General features: G+C 37.1%; 2 protein-coding genes across 3 annotated transcripts in view; both read left to right on the top strand.

Annotated features, from left to right (window-relative positions):
- Positions 1-2,526, top strand: part of LOC107659154 (nesprin-1-like) — a 32,223-nt gene extending 29,697 nt beyond the window's left edge. The window contains exons 12-17 of the mRNA XM_016447990.1: positions 744-881; positions 1,139-1,303; positions 1,468-1,580; positions 1,731-1,899; positions 2,120-2,216; positions 2,489-2,526. Coding sequence (XP_016303476.1) covers positions 744-881; positions 1,139-1,303; positions 1,468-1,580; positions 1,731-1,899; positions 2,120-2,216; positions 2,489-2,526 — 720 coding nt within the window. The remainder of the gene's footprint in view (positions 1-743; positions 882-1,138; positions 1,304-1,467; positions 1,581-1,730; positions 1,900-2,119; positions 2,217-2,488) is intronic.
- An 840-nt stretch (positions 2,527-3,366) lies between these two features.
- Positions 3,367-21,213, top strand: part of LOC107659217 (nesprin-1-like) — a 99,752-nt gene continuing 81,905 nt past the window's right edge. For both annotated transcript variants that reach the window (XM_016448085.1, XM_016448084.1), the window contains exons 1-31: positions 3,367-3,459; positions 4,479-4,622; positions 5,078-5,227; positions 5,387-5,545; positions 6,173-6,337; positions 6,417-6,551; positions 6,644-6,802; positions 6,888-7,096; positions 8,049-8,121; positions 8,216-8,380; positions 8,597-8,755; positions 8,972-9,067; positions 9,773-9,913; positions 9,997-10,157; positions 11,741-11,891; positions 12,033-12,260; positions 12,362-12,460; positions 13,133-13,320; positions 13,428-13,551; positions 13,678-13,844; positions 14,165-14,318; positions 14,414-15,039; positions 15,966-16,145; positions 16,546-16,696; positions 16,788-16,952; positions 17,811-17,993; positions 18,086-18,187; positions 18,315-18,518; positions 18,724-18,931; positions 20,088-20,200; positions 20,425-20,630. In XM_016448085.1, coding sequence (XP_016303571.1) covers positions 3,445-3,459; positions 4,479-4,622; positions 5,078-5,227; positions 5,387-5,545; positions 6,173-6,337; positions 6,417-6,551; positions 6,644-6,802; positions 6,888-7,096; positions 8,049-8,121; positions 8,216-8,380; positions 8,597-8,755; positions 8,972-9,067; positions 9,773-9,913; positions 9,997-10,157; positions 11,741-11,891; positions 12,033-12,260; positions 12,362-12,460; positions 13,133-13,320; positions 13,428-13,551; positions 13,678-13,844; positions 14,165-14,318; positions 14,414-15,039; positions 15,966-16,145; positions 16,546-16,696; positions 16,788-16,952; positions 17,811-17,993; positions 18,086-18,187; positions 18,315-18,518; positions 18,724-18,931; positions 20,088-20,200; positions 20,425-20,630 — 5,180 coding nt within the window. In that variant the 5' untranslated portion in view covers positions 3,367-3,444. The remainder of the gene's footprint in view (positions 3,460-4,478; positions 4,623-5,077; positions 5,228-5,386; positions 5,546-6,172; positions 6,338-6,416; positions 6,552-6,643; positions 6,803-6,887; positions 7,097-8,048; positions 8,122-8,215; positions 8,381-8,596; positions 8,756-8,971; positions 9,068-9,772; positions 9,914-9,996; positions 10,158-11,740; positions 11,892-12,032; positions 12,261-12,361; positions 12,461-13,132; positions 13,321-13,427; positions 13,552-13,677; positions 13,845-14,164; positions 14,319-14,413; positions 15,040-15,965; positions 16,146-16,545; positions 16,697-16,787; positions 16,953-17,810; positions 17,994-18,085; positions 18,188-18,314; positions 18,519-18,723; positions 18,932-20,087; positions 20,201-20,424; positions 20,631-21,213) is intronic.

The raw sequence follows: 21,213 nt of genomic DNA, 5'->3' as shown, positions 1-21,213 counted from the left end.
ATATACTGTATATTATATATATATTTTTTTTTTTCCTAATATAAAAACATATGTTAAATAATATAATTTTACAATATTACTGTTACTGTTTGTAAAGATTAAAAAATGTAATTGACCCCAAACTTTTAACCAGTAGTATATGTTGTCAGGCATGATTTGAGATTTGAAATTTTCACAGTGGTCTCAGATTTTGGACACCGCTGTGTGTATAGTCATCATAATTCATATGACTCTGTGTAAGAAAAATGGAAAATTGAAAAAAAACATGGTAGATCCCAGACAAAACACTGGTTGCTTAAAACTCAGCACACTCCCACATACGCATGCAGACAATGCTAATATACATTAGAGCTGAGAGCACTCACTGCTCTCATAATCATGGGCACTACACACCAGTGAGCGATGGCTGTTGCTTTCTGTAGCGCCCACGGACATGTTCCATATTCAGAAGAACCAGAGCTCTAGCAAAGACCGCATGGGTAGAGAGAAAGTGGAAAATTGGAGCCCATTATTGCATGAATACATGCATGTGCAATTTGGCTGTTTAAATTCTTTTTCAGCTTTTGGCATGTCTCTCTTTCTCTCTTTCTCTTGCTTTGTCATTTTTTGGACAGGCTGTGTTATCTTGCTGTCTTTCTCCTATTAGCATTACATTGGACATTATTTGAATATTCAGAATTTCAGTAATTCAATTTCCTGTAGTTCTCTCTTTCTTTCACTCACTCGCTCTCTCTTTCTCTCAGACATTCAAGCGTTATCGTGTACAGTTTGAGGTGCAGAGAAGACAAGTGGAAACATGCATTCAGTCCACTCAGAAGGACGACAAGCTGACTGCAGATCAGGCTCTGGTCAAACAGGCCTGGGAGAGACTGTCTGCATGGGTCAGATACACCATAGATTTGTATTATTTTTATATGAAGCTAATTATAATAAATAACCCTAATCTTGGATTAGGTCTAACCCTAATCCTAGTCCATTTACTTTATTTATGAATCACTTAATGATTTTTACCTTTGAGGACATTCAGATTTAGTCAAAATAAGTCCACAAAAAATCCACACAAGGTGTTATATTGTTTTTGTGACATAATTTTTTTTTTTTTTTTGTGACAGTTTATGTGGTATTTTTCTTACTGCAGTTTTTGGATTGGCATCTACAGCTGGATAGTGGTTTGCCTCATCCTTTGGGTGAAGTTGGAGTGTGGTTACATCAAGCAGAGAAGATCCTACGAGAGGAACTGGTCCCTCAGCAAGCTCATGACGAGACCGCCAAAGCCATTCACAAAAAGCGACTACACGACCAGGTAAATCAAGGAAATCTGTGTTTTTCTGTATGAACATGTATGGTGTATTGGAGAATGGATGAATGAGAATCTATTAATGAGTCTTAACAAAACTGCCAAAAACTTCACTTTCTTCCTTTAACATGAATTCTGAGTCTTACATTTATCTGTGTTTTATTGTGCAGGAGATCTTAAGGCTTCTTGAAAGACACAAGCAGACCTTGCAGTTAATACACAGAGACAGATGTGTTAATAATGTCCCCATTCCCATGGAACAACTGCAAGACATGGCAGAGAGGTAAACATCATAATCAATTTATAATAGAATTTAAAATTAAATTTGCAATGGCTATAAATAAAACTATATTATATTATATTATATTATATTATATTATATTATATTATATTATATTATATTATTAACCTGCTTTTATTTACCTGCCTTCAGATTAAACTACATATCTACCTCCTCACATGTTCACTTGAGCAAACTGGAATTCTGGGAGACAAAATACTCTATGCTGGAATTTTTGACACTAGCTGAGTCCAAGCTCAAATCCTGGATAATTAAATATGGCCAACTGGAATCAATGGAGCTTTTGCTACAAAGCTATGGTGTAAGTTTTCAAGCCAGAGAGATTGCAAGAGACTGTTTAACTGTTTTTTTTTTTATTCTTCTCTCAGCTCCTCCATTGCCTAACCATGCAAACATGTTTTCATACATAATAATTTTTGAGTCAATTCCATCACATTAAGATACTTATTACTTTACTTTGTGCTTTGATTCCACAATTAAAATATCTGATCTTTACTTGTGTTCATTCTTTGCTTCTGTAGTCTTTTGTGGAGGGGCAGCAGTTCTTTGAGAAGTATGAATCCAGCCACCAGGCTCTTGTAAACGCTGCTGAGCTCTACATTAAAGCAGACAGCTCAGGTATGCTTCATATACTGAACAATGATGTGCTTAATTATACAGTATGTGTGCATGTATGCCTATGGTTCTGCTAAATGGTAGCTTGGTAACAGCACTACAACTTTTAGCAATGATTTTGCAGTTTCATCCTGGTTTCACTGGTTCAAGTAATTACTTCTTTTTCCTCATCAAATTATATGAGAATCAGTAATTATGGAAAAATATGTTTTCCTGAATAACAGAAGCAGGTGCACGGGGAAGAAGGGGATTTAATAAAAAAAAATTTTTATCAGGGCTCATGAATTTTAGCAGTAGTGGCAGTCTTGGTTGAATCAAAAAATATATTTGTAATGTAGAAATCATATCATGGCTGTGCAGATAAAGGCACAGTTTTAAAAAAAAATGTTTTTAGAGAAAATGCTTAACATTTCACCATCTCAGTGTCCAGAGGGCAGAATGATAGCAGCTCACCAGCAAGTTTAATCCTTGCGGACTCAGTAGTCAATCAATCTCTCTGCCTGTAGCATCTTCCTGCTGTCTCTGTCTCTCTCTGTGTTTCATTCTTGCTCTTTTCCTTTTGGTTTTTCTTTCTCCTTCTACGTTCATGCCCCTCTCCTCGGGCCACTGGTAAATGAGGTTTTCCCAGGCACAGAGCTCAAAAGGGAATTCCAGTCCATTAGTGCAGATACTGTATTCTAATTGGGTTTCTTATAATTTTTTTTTTTTTTTTGTGACAGTTTATGTGGTATTTTTCTTACTGCAGTTTTTGGATTGGCATCTACAGCTGGATAGTGGTTTGCCTCATCCTTTGGGTGAAGTTGGAGTGTGGTTACATCAAGCAGAGAAGATCCTACGAGAGGAACTGGTCCCTCAGCAAGCTCATGACGAGACCGCCAAAGCCATTCACAAAAAGCGACTACACGACCAGGTAAATCAAGGAAATCTGTGTTTTTCTGTATGAACATGTATGGTGTATTGGAGAATGGATGAATGAGAATCTCTTAATGAGTCTTAACAAAACTGCCAAAAACTTCACTTTCTTCCTTTAACATGAATTCTGAGTCTTACATTTATCTGTGTTTTATTGTGCAGGAGATCTTAAGGCTTCTTGAAAGACACAAGCAGACCTTGCAGTTAATACACAGAGACAGATGTGTTAATAATGTTAGACATACAAGAGTTTCTGGACACTTTCATTACCAAACTTTCCTTGCCGCTTCAAGTGTCATTGTTGGATGTCAAAACCTTTATGCAGGATGTTGAGGTAAAGAGGTTTCAACATTTACTGTATTTGGAGTGTGTTGTTAAAGGGGACATCAGATGCCCATTTTCCACAAGTTGTTATGACTCTTTAGGGTCTTCATGAAAAGTCTATAACATAGTTTGGTTAAAATATCTCAATGGTAGTGTAAAACAACACCCTTTTTACCTTGTCAAAAACAGCTCTGTTCACAGCGACCCGTTTCGGTGCATGTCCCTTTAAATGCTAATGAGCTCTGCTCACCCCGCCCCTCTCTTCCTGGGGTGACGAGCAGTTCACTAAAGCTGTAAACTTAAGCCGTTTTCGTCGTGGAACTTGCTAACTAGCACTTTATTAGGAATAATTTTGCTAAGATTTGCTAAGTTTCATTAAAAAAAACCTAATATTCACTTCTTCTGGAGGTGAAGCTGGATCCCGATTGATTCACGCGAACATAAACGCATTTTGATAGATCGAGGGCGCATTCGCTTCAAAAACAAAAGTAATCCACTGCGTCTTCAGCGGCTCAGATGCCGGGAGTAAATGACGACTGCTATGTTCATTATTTCATCCAACAACAAAACACCTCAATCGCTTAGGAGACATTCTTGTCTACACCTGCTCCAGCATCAAAACAATGGCGGATTGTTTACAGCTCACTCAGGGCGGGTCTGTGGTAAAACACCAGAGTCAATCATGGGAGGGGCCTGCCAAAAGTACGTGACACTGCCAAGAATCTGTGAACAGCTTGATCTGAGAAAGAGCTTATTATTTATGGGGATTTAAAAAAAAAAGCAATGGGTGGATTTTTATCATTATAGGGTGGTTGTGTACACAGTACAGATACTTGAAAAATGTACTTAAGTACAGTAACGAAGTAAAGCTACTCCGTTACTGTCCACCACTGTTGTGTACACACGCTGCCAACACACATATATGTTCAAGCACCATGTAAAAGTGAATTTTGCAGCTGATGTCCCCCATTTTTTTCTGTATGTGGCCACAGAAATGATAAATGCAAGACAATTTCACATGCATTATAGGACATCAAGCACAGGCTGCCTGGTGTGGAAGCACAATATAAGGCAGCTGCTTGCTCTGCACAGCTTCTGGCCAAAGACTCTGTTCATGGTAGCGGAACTAAAGCACTTTCTTCTATAACAACCGCAGAAGCACAGCTCCATCAGGTTTGCGCAATGTTTGCACAATATTATGTTATCATTTCCATCTGAAAAGTTCTAGTGTTGTTTTTATTTGGTGGAACACAGAATCAGACATTTAACAGGAACATTCACTCTAGTCTTTTCAGTACATTTAAAGTGACGGCGATCACAGGCTTTCTTTCTTTAAGAAAGAAGAAAAGCATCATTAAACAGAACTAGAACTATAAATGCAAGTCTTTTGGACCACTTCATTGTACTTTCTATCAGTGTTGGAACTGGACAGCCTCTAGTCACCATTCACCTTCATTATATAGAAAAGAATAGCATGAACATTCTGCTAAATATCTGATTCTGTGTTCCACCAAATAAAAACAAAATCACATAAGTCTGCAACAGTATGAGGGTGAATAAATCACAGAATTGTCCAGTGATATGTCTGAGAATAAATGTTGTGTGATTGTTTGTTTGTATCCTCACAGCTGAAAGAAAAGTGTCCTTTAATTCTGAGGGAGTGCCAGGCTCTATTTCCTCTGTTAGAGGAGTTAGAGAAACAAATCTCAGCTTTCTACCAGACAGCGGAGCATGCTGGACACATCATCACACAGCAACACAACCAGGAAATGTGCCAGGTCAGTACAGACCACTGGGAGAAAAAGATTATTGGACCATGAGGAATACAGTGTGGTCAAGTAGTAATGATGTGACAAATAAGAAGTGCCTGTCTTCTGTAATCTGTGTGAACTAGAATTGATCTCTGTGTTTATTTCTGTTTTATTCATTTTTGGCAGGAGCTACAAACTCAGCAGCAGACCTGTAAGCGTTGTGTTTGCGCTATGGAGCGCAGTTACCTGTCCCTACAGAGGGCGCTGTGCTGTGCGAAATCTCTGCACAATTTTGACATGTCGTTCCTGCAGAACAGAGTAACCGAGATTCAGACCACTGCACAGGTTGTACTACATTACAGATGTGCAATAAACTTTTCATACACTACCATTCAAAAGTTTTTCTTTTATTCAGCAAGTTGTTTAAAAAAAAAAGTAAATACATTTTTAATGTTACAGAATATATCAGTTTCAAATAAAGGCTGTTCTTTTCAACTTTCTATTAATCAAAGAATCATCTTTTCCACAGAAATAGTAAGCAACAAATCAGTTTTCAATGTTGATAAAATAAGAGAGCACTAAATCAGCATAATGGAAAGCTTATTTATTCAGCTTTGAGATGGTGTATTTCAATTTAAAAAAATTGACCCTTATGACTGGTTTTGTGATCCAGGGTCACATATACAGTATATGCAATCCAAGTCTTCTGAAGTCATACAAAATTTAAGTCATCATTCACTAAAAATCCTTACCTCTGCAGCCTCTCTAAGTGGAGATTCTCTAACTCTTGCTTGTGTTCTCTAGTTTGGATTTGTTTATCAACTACAGAGCTGATAGAGTAACTGTGTTCAAAAATCCTTACCTCTGCAGCCTCTCTAAGTGGAGATTCTCTAACCCTTGCTTGTGTTCTCTAGTTTGGATTTGTTTATCAACTACAGAGCTGATAGAGTAACTGTGTTCTGCTCTGGTCAGGCTCTAATGCAGGAGGCTTTAGAATGGAGGCAGGTGGCAGAGACTAATGGCAACCTCATGCGGAGATATGAAGAGTCTCGCGCTGACCTGGAGAAGGCGCTGTGCGTGGGCCAGGCCTGTTTAAAGGAAAGGGGAGAACCAGATGAGCTGTTCCTCAAACATAATGTACGTCAATAATGTCTTACCCTTCAAACATATTTAATTTGTCTTGTTTCTCTAATTAAGTGTGTAATTATTTGCTCAGGAGTTCTTTGGGCGACTGGACCGGCACATTTTAAGTGCTTATTTAAAGGCGTGTGATGACCTCACTGATATCATCTCTGAGGAAGACCAACAGAGTCTGCGGGAGACAGTCAGACAACTGCACAAGCAATGGAAGGTCAGTTGAAAGGTTAAAAAAGATGAAAATGAAGACAGTTTAACAGGAACTTCTCCTAAAGGATTAATCATGATGCATTTTCTTTCTACCAGGACATTCAAGCCGAGGCCCCATCCCATCTGCTCAGACTCCGGGTGGAAACAGAGAGGCGTTTGGTGATGGCCATGCTACAGGAGTGTCGGGTAGAGCTGAAAAGGGAGGACAAGGCCCTGCTCACAGCCGGCAGTGAAAGAATGATCAAAGATCACAGGGTGAGATACAACAGATGACGAAAAGATCTTGCAAGTTACATTTCATGAAAATGTAATATTAACATTTATTTATGTGTCTTAATAGGCCTTTTTCAGACACAAAAACCCTCTTTCTGCTTGTGAGAAGCGAGTAAAGACAATGGAGCATCTCTGTCAGGATCTTCCAGAGAATGACATGGGCCATCAAATGCTAGAGGAGACCAGAGATCATCTTTCGGAGGTCAGGGGTTTAGTAGAACGAACACACTTGAGACTACAACAGCACCCGGATAAATGGAGAGAGTGGCATGCCAGGTGAGATGCAAACATTACATTTCACATTGGGACACATTACAGATTGAATTCTGTCCATATTGCTTGTTAATTGCAATTAAATTTAAAATTTTATTAAATGCACTTTAGAGCTGAACTTTAGAGTGATTTTTGACCTACTTAAGCAAGGCTCTTTTTTAACATTTGTATCTGTAATTTTTCATGCAATTATAATTAATTATATTAAAGCATACTGCTGAATATAGCATTTATTATTCAAAAATAATTTATTTAATATCATTTCTATTGAACGTTGTATGCAATGTATTTAAATTTAATTTTAACATTTGTATCTGTAATTTTTCATGCAATTATAATTAATTATATTAAAGCATACTGCTGAATATAGCATTTATTATTAAAAAATAATTTATTTAATATCATTTCTATTGAACGTTGTATGCAATGTATTTAAATTTACATTTTTATTTTTAATTACACATTTATAATGATGAACTTGCAATTTAGTATTTATATAATATACTTCTGTAAAATATTTTAACTTTGAATATAATAACAAAATAACACACTATATTTAAAATTATAATCAAGTACTTTAATTGTGCTTTAGTATACTATACTATTTAGTATACATATGTATGTTGTTGACAAAAGTGTGTCAATAACAAATGTGTATGACAAAATATTATTAAATCATAAGTATGTAAAATGTACTTTAAAGTAAAATTATTCATTTGACATTATTATAAAATGCACTTTTTTATAAGTGTACTTAAGTGTGTTAAGAAGCAGTCATTAAAGTATACTTTCTTTAATTAAGCTTAAGTAGCCTTTTATTTCTTCTGCAAGTACTTTTTATTAAAATACTTTTAAAATTTTAATTAAGTGCATTTTCTCACAAGGGACAACATATGCTGGTGATCAGGTTGTTTGAAATTTTCAGGATTTTTTTTTTTTTTGTGCTGTGCTCCAGGTTCAGTGAGCTATCTGGATGGCTTCTTTCCCAGCAGACGTCTCAGAGTGATGCTGAAATCTCCTCTGTCCAGGTAAGCTCACCCAAAATCTACATACTGTATATGTGAATGCAGACCACTGTCTGCTGTGTGACTTCAGCTGACCTCTCTCTTCCTCCCTCTGCAGATGCAGCGTTGGGCGGTAAAGGCTCAGGACGAGACTCTGGACTGGCTCAAAGCTCGTCTCGCTGTCCTGGAGGACATAAGTCCTGAGAGTGAGGTTCACACACAGAGAGCTGCTCTTGATAAACTCTCAGAACAGTTTTCTGCACTGCTACTGTCTCTGTCTGAGGTGAAGGGTGGTCTTCATGTCTTCATTTTTGCTCATTGGCCATAAATGCCATGTTCACTTTGGAAAGGAAGTGTTATGCAAATGTTAATATATGGTTATTGGAATATAATTTTCCATTTTTGCACATCATCTACAGGAACTTTGTGTTGTACAGATATCTGTGGCATTACTGTTCATGACATTTTGCATGGTTAAACTCTTTTACTGTTTTCTCAGGATGTTCCTGTTGCAGTGGCCAATGAAGGGACCATAAAGGCTGGAGAGGAGGTGAAGGAGGAGGTAAATGATGAGGAGGTGATCCAGACACAGGAACACAGAAGAATACTGAACGCAGAGAATGTAACAGAGGCCAAACAGCTGCTCCTCATTCACCAGGTAGAATTAATTTTGTTGACACGCATAATGCAATAGACATGATGAATCTGCTCTTCGATTTTATTTGCTAATCTGATAGCTGTGAATAAGTGACTCTTTGTCATGCATGATATTCCAAGGGGGAAAATCTCAGAATCATTTATTTTATTTTTGTCTTCCCCTTCCATTTTCCTTTCTCGCTCTTGCCTGTCTCACCCTTTCATGGTGTGTACATAGCAAAATATGAAAACCCAGCAAAAAAAAGAGCCAGATCTCCGTTCTCAAGGTAATTTCTATAAAGAAGACTGGACAGCTCAGGAGAAACACCTGCAGGTAACGCTTTCAATCAAATGATGATATTTACACATAGGCCATATTATAATTTGTTTTAATCCCATGGAAGTGTCTGTAAAAACTCTTCAGAAAGATTTCCATATTTTAGCTCATAGCATTTTAGCCACATAGGCAGGATCCTAACTGTTACATATATTTTATGTATATTTGTATATAAATTTAATTATTTAATTATGATTGATAAGGTCATTTATTTCTGTTGATACGTCTGTGTACTTTATGTATTGTATAAAATATTCTAAACTAAACTATTAGAATCTTAACTAATGACTAATGGTAGTTCTCATTTTATTTTTTCTAGTTATGCTAAGTTCTAAACAATTTTTTAAGGTAGAAATTGTAATGAATGAATGAATAAATAAATAAATAAAATCCTTATACTTAATCCTTATCCAGTAAATCACAAACAACTGGAAAAGTCATGGGAACTTTGAATGTTGCTGTGGACAATGGGGGGTCCTTGCAATCAAAAAAGACCTTAAAATGATCCGAGCTTGTTTCCAGCAGAGAGTCATTACTTTTTGGCTACCATTCGAGTACATATTTACTGTTTATGCATAAAGTGTAAGCCTGTAATGCAACGAAAAAAACTGCAAGAAATGTAATCACTCCGATTACTTTCAGTTGGTTTCACCAATTAGACGTGAAATGGTACAGTAATGTGTGATTCTCATTGGTCATTAGGTCACTGTGAGTGCATGGCAGGAGTTTGACGTGGAGAGAGAGGCCATCTGGCAGTTTGTGTGTCTTGTCAGTCCTGTCCTGCAGAGGGAGCTCATCTTCAGCAGCCTGGACAACCTCAAGATTGAAATGAAAAATGTTAAAGTGAGAGCACAGACATAACATATAGAAGTTTGTTTAATGAACTTTGGGCTGAGAATAATACTCTTATCTGTGTGTTTGTTTAGGAGCTTCATGAGCAGGGTAACATGTTTGCTGTAAGAGCTGAGTCCCTGGTGAAGAAGGCAGCAGATATTAAACTTGGTTCTCAGAATCAGTCTTTATTACAGGATCAGGCCCAGTCCACAAAAGAGAGGCTGCAGGAGATACAGGCCAGCCTCAGGAAAATGTAAGACAGAATTAAGTCAAAATGTCTGTGTCTACTGTATGTACATGTACTGTACAGTTCAAGAATATTTCATTTTCAATTATGTCAGATTGTGGCAGTCTGCTGCATTTTCAGCAACCTCACTCAGAATTGTTATGTTTTTGGGCATATTTGCAATGTTATCTCATTCTGATCAAATCTTCTAGTGAATTGGGTGCTAAATAATGCAGACAAAGTGTACAAATGCTATCAAACGCTGTGTGCAGAGCACTTTCATGACTATGTATAATAACAAACTTAAGTACACTTTTAATAAGTGCACATTGTAACAATGTCAAATTAAAAGTATTACTTAAAGGGGTGGTTCACTGGGTTTTTTCTAGGCTTGATTGTGTTTATGGGCTGCAGTCTAACATGTGTTAATGCTTCGTTTTTTTTAAAACGCATTATTTTTCACATAATTTACCTTTATTCCACACCTCTCTGTCCCTTCTCTGAGAAACGGGCTGATCATTTCCTTCTTTTATGAAGCCCCTCCCTCAGAAATAGGCGATGGCCTCTGAATGGTTAGCTAGCCCAGTGTGTTGTGATTGGCTAAACCGCCTCTAGCGCGCGTCTAAACGTCCCACCCCTCACCTCGGCGGCATATATATGAATAGATTTTTACGTGCACCCCTAGTTTTCTCTTCCTCTTCTCTAAAGCAGCGCAGCATGGCCTCGCCCCCTTTGCTGTTTTTTCCCGAGGGCGGGGTTTATATGGGTTTGTGATGTCATGAACCCGGGAAGTAACTTGTGTAGTCCCTACCAGCCGTTTTTGTAGGCATTAAACTACCAGAATTTTAAAAGAGGATATCTCCGTTTGCATTGAACCTTCAGCTTTGTAACTTTGCAGATATTGTTTATGCTCAAACAGCAACATTAGCCACTAACTAACATTAAAAAAGTGAAATCGCAATGAACCACCCCTTTAAATGTACCATCATTATGTTACTAAACATACTAAAGCACATGTAAACTATTTAAAAAAGAATTATAATTTTAACTGTAGAATTTTACTGGATACATTTCAAGTTAATTTGAATTTTTAGATAATTTTTTTATTTTTATATTTTAGTACTACATTGCAGCTTTATTACAAATGTGTAATATATTTTAATATATTTAATTACATTCCATGACATAACATATAGTTTTTAATAGAAATTGCATTAAAATATATTTCAGATTGCCATTTATGGTATGTTTGTTAGTACATTTGGCAGTCCACTTTAACTCTGTACAATAGGAGTAATTATGAAATGACACATAAAACTGTATTTAAAAAATAAATGTCTATTTAAAAAAATAAAGATCTATTTAAGTATGTCAAAAAACACTCTTAAGTCAACTAATTGCATTTAATATATATTTAAAATATAATAAATGTTAATTTAATTGTAAATAACATGCAATTAAGTGTCTGAAAACATTACATTCAGTTTGCTCTTAATTAAATTCTTCTAAAGTATATTATTTCTGCACTTGGTTATCTTTTTAAATGTATGCTGAAGTGTACTTCTTTTTCATAAGTGATATTTCTTTCCTGTTTGTCTCTGTTCCAATAGCTTGTCAGATCTGGAGATGATACACAGATGGTGGCAAGGTTTCAGCCGTGAGTCTGAGGCTTTCTTCTCTTGGGTCTGTGATAGTAAGAAGGAGCTTGAAGCTTTCAGCAGAACCTCTGCCAACCTGGATGAGCAGATACACACTGTGGAGGTAAACAGAGAAAATGGATGTTGTAAACCTGGATCAGAAGACTGTAACTTAATAAGCATAACCAAATTAACCAGACAACATGATAGGTTTCATTTAGCGCTCAGTGAATGATGTCTCCTCATTGTTTTCGCTCATTCTTAGATACTGAAGGAGGGCTTAGAGGAGAAGATGGACGTCTTTAGCCGATTGGAGGCAGAGTTTCATACCTTAATTCATTTCGTCACGCCGAATGAGGCAGGGCGAATTAAAGCACATCTGATGCAGATTGGAAGATACTGGGAGGAGTTTAAGAACAGTGTTGAGCAAAGAGAAGAAGAGCTTCACTCTAGCTTTAAAAATACAAAACATTTTATCCAAGATCTCAATGAGGTGACGCTACATACAGTACATGGCTCAATCTACTCCTCTGAATTGATATATTATTTAAGCCATTCTAGGTGTGTATTACTCGATGTTTTCACGCACCTTAGGTGGAAGGTTTCCTGAATGGACTACAGGAAAAACTGAACGTACCAGTTACCTCATGTACATCAGCATCAATGACATATAAAACTCTCCATGAACATATGGTTAGTATTACATGTGTTTGGGAACAGATGACTTAAAGACCTAAATAAAACAATCTCCATACCATATATAGGGTACTATATTGACCAGGGGTGTCAAACTCAAATCTGGGGCCACTAGCCAAGAGCTTCAAAAAATACCATTATTTATACAATCATCACAATCTAATTTTGATGTATTAGTCAAAAATTCTTTAAATGGAAAAAGACTAAAATATATACCAATCAGTTCACATGTACAGTATGATATTTGTGAATATTACATTTTATTTCAGTCAGATAAATAAAATTAAGGATTAGCTGCGAAGTGTCTGTTTGTTGTCGTCTCCTAGGATACAGCTTCAGTTCATCTTTGTGTTTTATAATAAGCCATGTGGAAAAATATATTGACTGCTGTTTAATAATCCTTAAGAGACTATTGAAGACTAAACCAAAATGCAGAAAGTTCAAATCAATTTGCAGACTGGCTTAAAGGATAAACTATTTACACTTGAAAGGCTGTATGTAATAATCTCCAAATTTGGCCTGTGGGCCGTAAGTATTAGACCCCTATTCAAGACCATATACAGTTAGGTTTCTCTTAACTGTTGTTTTTAAAAATATGTTTATTTAAAGGCCCCTGAATCTGCTAGAGTAACATTTTTGTGACACAAACTGCATTTCTTTCATTCTCAGGATGTAGTGCAGCATCTACAGCAGCTGGGGCCCAGGCTGATGTCTCTGAGTCTGGGCTGGAGGAGGCTGTCTGATGGCGGACGGCTGGAGAAAGCTGTAGCTGACCTTCAGCAAGCTCACAAATTACATACCCATCAAGCCACTGAAAAACAATCCAAACTGGAAAACCTGCTGACTCTGTGGCAAAGGCATGTGTTTGAATGTATTTGTTACAAAGTGTGTGTTGAAAGAGGTCTTTGTTACACAAATTAAAACTGTAATGTAAAACGCAACGTTTTGACTCTTTGGTTTTTAGATATGAGAGAGATCTCACACTTTTGCAGTCCTGGTTGAACAGGTGCGAATCTCTATGCAGTTCAGATTCTCCATACCTGACCACAGACAATGTGAAGCTACACAGCCAGCTTCAGATGCTGCAGGTGAAGTCATAGGGCATTTTAGAGATTTTTTTTAACACTCTTGGTTCCTTTTTTAAAATCCTGTTGTGTGAAAATGTGGGACTCTGTGTCTTTAATGGCAAATAACCCATCCGTATGTTGTACCAGGACATGCAGTCAGAAGTTCCCTCTCAGGAGGCTTTGTTGGAAAGTTTGGAGACCCGTGCAGAGTCTCTGTACTCTTCGACCTCAGAGGAAAGGACCTCAGAGCTTAGAGATCTTTACTGTAACCTGGAGGAGAGGTGGTGTTCTCTCAGTACCAATATACCACTCAGGTACTAACAACATAATTTTTTTGACTTTTTAGTCCTGTTTGCTGATGTTCTCATAAAATATTCATGGTTATATGAATATGCAAAATCTGTCTATAATGAGGATGATTCACATTAGGATCTGCCTCACATTAGCATTAGCATGTAGTAAATCAAGGTTCAGTTGTTTGAAAGCATCTCTTATGCTCACCAAGGCTGCATTTAGTTGATAAAAATTCTTTGTAAAATGCAGTATGTTTCTCACTGCATGTTTTACATGGTTTCATTTGCATATTCCTTTAATATGGATGGGTGGGAGCTGACCTTTAATTTTGTATTTTCAGGATTCAAGATCTTCAGTCCCATCTTTCTAAGTTGGAGCAGTTCAGTCAGATCTCTCTTGCTCTGACTCAGTGGAGTGAGAACTTCCTCAGGCACATCCAAAGCACTTGCAAAGTCAGCATCACTGATCTACAGTCTGCTGATTCCAAAACCAAGGTATATTATGTCTTTATAGTATATCATCCAATCATCATCCTTTCATGTCTAAATTGAAAAATATATAAGTATCTGTTTTCTCCAACGGTTAAAAGGAGGACAAGGTGTCCCTTCAGACCCAGGGAAGGTCACTGGAGGCCTTACAGCCACATCTAGATGCCCTCAGCCCATCTTTAGCCCCTAAAGACCTGCAGCATCTCCAGACCAGGAAGGAAGACTGCCTTCAACTCTTCAGTGAAGCTCAGAGTTTAGTAGAGCATCGGGATGAAGCTCTACTCAAACTAAAAGACCTCTGTGAGACCTACAGTAAAGCCAGAATCTCTCTACAGACATTCCAAGATGCTGTTGATGCAAGAGGGAGCTGGGATGAGTCCAAAGTCAAGGACATAAATCAGGAACTTGGGGACCTCGCCAAGGAGTTAGCTTGTCTGGAGGTGCAGGCCATTAGTCTGGATATCATCCTGAACAAAGCACATTTTCATTTACAGGGGGCAGAGGAGGAAAGAACATCCTGCAGAGGGCTGGTGGATGATGTTGCGTTGAGCGTGCAGGTGCTTCAGAGAAGCATTGGGACAAAGCAGAGTGAGGCAGAGGCACTAGCAACCATGTGGAGTTCCTTTAGGGGACGGAAGGAACTGCTGCTTGGGAGTCTGGCAAAGCTGGAGGACAGAGCCAATATACCATGGCCTACAGAAGCCAGCACGCATGCCTTTCAACAGAGGTACAGGCACTTATGTGTTTTCTCTGCCATTACTGTCTTTAGGGCCTTTTCACACCAGCTCTGATGTGGCTGGTATTTTGTATCTGGTATTGAAATCAATTTTGAGTATGATTACAATTGGACAGCGCTACTGTACAGAAATAGGGGTGTAAACAGAGTTCAAAATGTTTCAGAGATAATGAACGGTGCATCATGTCCACATAGCATTTGCAAGACAAATTTGTCAAAACATCAGCAAAAGACCTTGACTAAAATAAACACTTAAAATGTAAGTTTTATAAAATTTATAATATATATTTAATATAATTCCTATATATTAAATTTGAACTCTGGCGTTTTATGTTTTTTTAAAGTGTAATATAAATATATCAAATAAAAAAATACTGTGCAAATAAATATATTTTTCCTATTATTTATAGATTACATAGTATTAATAATACAAAATTATATTTTCCATTTTAATTTTCATTTTATTAATTTTGTTGTGTCATTTTTAGTAGTTTTTTCGTATGTTTTTTTTCTTATATTCTTATATCTATATAAGTTTAGTTAATATTTCAGTTTTAGTAATTTTAATACATAAAGTAAAACTAAATTAAAATGAGACTGAAAATGAGAATTATTTTATTTCTAGTAATGAAAAAAACCCCACCTATAATAACCCTGGTGTGTGTGTGTGTGTGTGTGTGTATATATATATATATATATATATATATATATATATAGTAATTTCTGAATTAATTTATATGTTTTAAAATAATATGTATATTTAAAAGCATTCCTATACAATATAAAGTGTGGACTTCATATTGAGCCATTTAGTTGTTTACTGTGAGCAAATGTAATTTGAGTTTTGTAATTTTACTGTAACAATGGCAAAATTTGTGCTATGCTGTTTTAATAATTTTCTTTGTTTTTTTTTTCAGGTTGTGGTTGCTGAAGCAGTTGGAAGAGGAGCTCCAAGCCCTGCAGCACAGTCAGTTGTGGTTGGGAGAAAGAGGAGAACAACTGGCCCACAGAGACTCTGAGCTGGCAGGGGAAGCCCAGCGGGACGTAGCCTTGGTTCAGTCCACCTGGGAGAGGATTAGGGCAATTATTGTGGAGGAGTGAGTATTTCACTATCCAAGCCTTATACACCAAGTTCCCATTGAAACTTACTATGTTTGAATAGATGAATGGTTTGTCAAATTGAACTTGATATGGATGACTTATGGGAGGGAGAGGCTGGACTGGGCCAGTGCATTGATGGATGGGTGTTTTGACAGGTTGCGACTGTTGCCATGTTTAAATGTGATTTAAATGTGGTTTATTGTGTGCGTGTTGTTTGATGGATATGTGGGTGAATCTCTAAATAGATTATCCTTTGGATTAAAGAAACTGAAGAAAGGGGAGAGTGTTTTGAGCTATTGCCAAGACTGCAGTGCGTGTTTGCAAAGCTCTATTGATGTTTCCCTCACTTCGTGCCTAAAATCTGAGACTCGGCTGCTTGTGTTTGTGCCCGTACAGCCATGACCTTTGTGCAAACCTGCTGGAGCTCTGTAGGGAATATCAGACCCTGAGAACCAGGATCAGCTCGGTCGTAGAGAGAGCTCATGCCATCACAGTGGCCCACTCGGACCCACACAACCCAGAGGATATCCGCAGAGCTCTGTCTCGGGTTAGTGCCTCAGTGTGTGCCATCTATTAAACAACAGATTTAGATTATGATAACAAGCACACAGGTAATAAGGTTATCTCTGTTTACTCAGCTGGAAGCGGTGAGGCCAGAGTTGGCGGCCACTAAGGCGGACCTGAATAAGCTCATTGGTTCAGGCAAACACCTGACCGGCGTATTGAAGAAGCTTCCAGAGGAAAGCATTCAGAGTGAAAATGTCACAACGGAGATAGATGCCATTGTTGATCAGTGGCTGGATGTGAGTGCATTAAATGCCTTTCATTAGACATCATTTGGCATGCTTGGTTTAGTCCCCATCACTTTATGAAATAACTTGAGGCAGGGATGTATCAAATCATTTCCTGTCGTCAAACATGTAAATATGCTCATTTGAAAACTCGAATTGGTCATTAAGAATGATTGCTCCTGCAAATGACTGTGTAACAAGTTAATGAGAACATTGAGAATAGGCACTCAATGTGATATGGAAGCTAGTTAAAATCATTATGTATTATTATTTTCTATCAGTTTTGTTTTTGCTTAATTTCGATATTGTTAAGAAATATAGATGTACATGATATTGACAATTTAATGGTTGTCATACAGATATTGTCTTTTTGATACTGGCCAGAATAGCGGTATCAATGCATCCTTTATTCTTGATCATTTATTTATTGTTTTTATGATACAAAAAAAAACAATTCAGATAAAATTAAAGTATTGATGAAAAGAAAGAAAGGAAAAGAAAGAGAGAGAGAAAGAGATTTGAAGCACTGAAATGTACAAACGTAGGCAAAAACATGATACAAAAAACAAATAAACAAAAAACATAACAGTTCAGATAAAAGGGTGGTATTGATGGAAAGAAAGAAATAAAGAAAAAGAGATAAACGTAAAGCACTAAAATCTACAAACATAGATACAGTAGTTGGTACACTAAGTACAAAGAAAATTCTATACATATGTCGCCTGGATGGTGATGTACAGTAGAAGTGAAATATATGCATCCCTTATTCGGCTGGTGAAATGAGTTTGTCTACTCTTACAACTGTGTTCTTCTTATTATTTACACCATATTATGTATATTATGATGCACTTATGGTTCGTTATTGTGCAGATCTCTGAGAGGATGGATGCAGACATCAGTCTTTACACTCGCTCTCTTGGGCTGTGGAATGACATTAATAAAATGGCCAATGACATTGAGTGTTGGAGTGCCATCTCTGTCAGTGAGCTCAGTGAGGGAGCTGCCAGTCTTCTCTCTGCTCATGACATGGAAGAACACCTCTCTGAGTTCAAGGTGAGATCTATTTAGCCAATACAAATTTAACATAACATGACAAAATGCCAAAACATGTTAAAATAAGAACCAGGATTTCTGTGTTTGTACAGCTGGAGTTAGATAATAAGGAAGATGAACTGAAGACCTTGCAGGCGAAGATGACACAGCTACAGGAACTGATGAAAACCCAGCACGTACACACTGAACTGCAGGTAATCATCAGCAGTGGTTGTGACATTTGTTGTGACGTGCTGTTTCATCATCTAGAATGTAAAGAGATTAAAAGCACTGTATTTCATGGCCACTGGTAAACCTAGCACGTGTTCTTGCTCTTTTGAGGTGATGGCTGCAGATCTGAGGAATCAGATTTCCCATGCTGCAGAGGTGTATGAACAGACCAAAGGCATGTATAAAGACTTCAACTCCCAGAGGCAGCAGCTTCAAGACCTAATTTCCCAGATTTCAGAGCAGCTGAAGACCTCAGAGGACTCTCTATCAGAGTTTTCATCATCCTCTGACCCAGAGAATTTTGTTAAGATCAAGGTTAGTGAATTGGCTGAATTTTATTTAAATACAGTAGGCTAAGTTAGACTGGTATACACAATACAAGTCAAATATTATGATGAAATTCCCAATGATTTATCCAGCCCACCAGTTAATTGCAAGTGGGGGTCTTCAAGGCTCTTTATTACCATGTAACATTCAATTAAAAATTATACACCCTTTATTTTTCTCCATGTTCTGTTAGGAGGTTGAGAGGTCACAGAAGCAGTTAGAGGTGAGTCTGGATGTAGCAAGTGAGTCTCTCAGAGCACTGTGTAGAACGTATCCAACTCAGCACCTGACCCTGTTGGGTGACGCTGTCTTCCACCTGGTCAAGAGGAATGAGGAAGTGACACAATGCCGCAGCCAGATCTTGGGGTCTCTTCAGGATGCTCTTCTGCAGCGCTTCAATGGTGAGTGTAACAGTAAATAATATTAAATGAATGAATAGTAAGGTAACACTTTAGTATAGGGACCAATTCTCAGTTGCTTATTAGCATGCCTATTATTAACATATTGGCTGTTTATTAGTGCTTATAAAGCACATATTCTGCATGACCATATTCTACATCCTTTATCATACCCAAAACCTAAACTTAACAATTAACTTACTAACAATTAATAAGTAGCAAATTAGGAGTTTATTGACGCAAAAGTCATAGTTAATGGTTTGTTAATGGTGAGAATTATACCTTAAAATAAAGTGTGACCAATAGTAATATATTTAATAGTAATTAAATGATAAAGTGTACACTACCAAGGTTTGATTTTTTTTAAATGTTTTTGAAAGACGTGTCTAATACTCACCCAGGATGCATATATTTGATTAAAATACAATAAAACAGTATTGTATATTATAAACAGTAATATATGTGCAATATTATGGAATATAATTGCAATTTAAAACAACTGTTTTGTATTTTAATGTATTTTAAAATGTAATTTACAGTATTCCTGTAATGCCAATGCTGAATTTTATTTACTCCAGTCTTCAGTGTAACACGATCCTTCAGAAATCATTCTAATATGCTAATTTGGTGCTCAACAAATACACCTATTTTTGTGAACCATTTTTCCCTAGTATTCTTTGATGAATTGAAAATGAAAAAGAACAACATTTACAGTATTTACTGTCACTTCTGATCAATTTAGTGTGTCTTTGCTGAAAAAAAAAGTTAATTTATAAAAAGAAAATACTGACCCCAAATTTTTTTGAACAATAGTGTACTTGTCAGTTATAAGACTATAGATGGGATTTTAAAGGCACTTACTATTAAAATGGCTCATGAATAGTTTATAATAGATATTTTATTTATTTCTGTTTGATTGAAATGATACGGCACAGCACTTCCTAAAAACATGACTGCCACACACCTGTGCCTCGGATGCTACCTCTCCCACTGACATTATGACTGCTCCCGGTGGAATTGGTTGAGGCTGGTTACTAAGACAACAGAGAGCTGTTCCATCCATACACACCTACACAGTCCATCTGTCCGCATGCAGCAACAGCTCACATATACTTCTTCTTATGAACTGTCATTCTCTTTCTGTCTTTCCTTCTGCTAGAGAAAGCACATGCTTTTCACTGTTGGCTGTCTGAGTTGAGGGCTGGAATTGAGGACTGCTTTGAGCAAACAGGAGATGCTGTTGCTATTTCAGCCAAGCAACAAAAGCTCAAGGTAGCATCATACAACAAATGACTCAGCCATGTAATAAAAGATTGCACCAGAGCGTAGCAATAAGGCAACTACCAATCAGTAGTTAAACAATGATTTCAGACCTCCAATTAATAGGGGATTATTCCGGATTTGAAATTTGGGATTAGGAGCCATTTAACTTTATTAATAACAATGGTTCATTCTGTCCCTCATGTAATAGGATTCATTTATCCCCTCATTTTTAGACTGCAGTAGAGGAAGTCATGGAGGGTGAGGAGCGCTTGGCCCATGTTTGTGAGGATGGAGAGAGACTCCTCTTGCACCTCAGCAAATGTGGGACTGGAAGCATACAGGAGCAACTGGACTCTTGTCAATATGCCTTGGATTCATTTATTATGGAATGCCAACAGCGCATACGGGCCCTGGAAGAAAGTGCCAACCTATTAAATGGGTAAGCTGTGCTCTCTGAGACTACGATCTAAGCTCAGACATATTCATTATATCTTGATTATTTAATAAATTTCAAGACAATTAACAGCATACCCAACAGGGTGGAGCCTAAGAGTATGGACAGTAAAAATGTGGCCACATTTACCGTTGATCAGTGAAATTTAGCAGAATTTTACAGGGATTTCTGTAGGAATTGTCACACTAAAGAATGTGTAGTTTACCTATGCAAATTTCATGTCAGATTCAAGTTTGCTGAACCTTGACACAAAATTTTGCTGCTATGGCCATTTTATTTATTTATTTATTTTTAATTTTTTAATGTATATTTTGTCATCATTATTCCTGTATTTCACACAGAAGCAGTAAATGTGGCTGCATCTTGAGAGCTAAAGTTAGGAATTGCTTATCAAATTTATCATCATTTGAAGTGTTTTCAGTTTTCTGTAATTAAATCAATCAGGGTGGAATGTTTTCTGAGTGAGACAAACCACAGAATTCATCAAATTCTTTGCTGTTTTTCCTGCCTAAGTGATGTAACTTCCTGGAGGCTGATGTAATTTGGCTTTTGTTATTTAAAGTGTATT

The sequence above is a fragment of the Sinocyclocheilus anshuiensis genome, unplaced genomic scaffold, assembly GCF_001515605.1.
Source record: "Sinocyclocheilus anshuiensis isolate Anshui unplaced genomic scaffold, SAMN03320099.WGS_v1.1 scaffold423, whole genome shotgun sequence".
Lineage (NCBI taxonomy): Eukaryota > Metazoa > Chordata > Actinopteri > Cypriniformes > Cyprinidae > Sinocyclocheilus > Sinocyclocheilus anshuiensis.
This window is presented reverse-complemented; position numbering and strand designations above follow the sequence as displayed.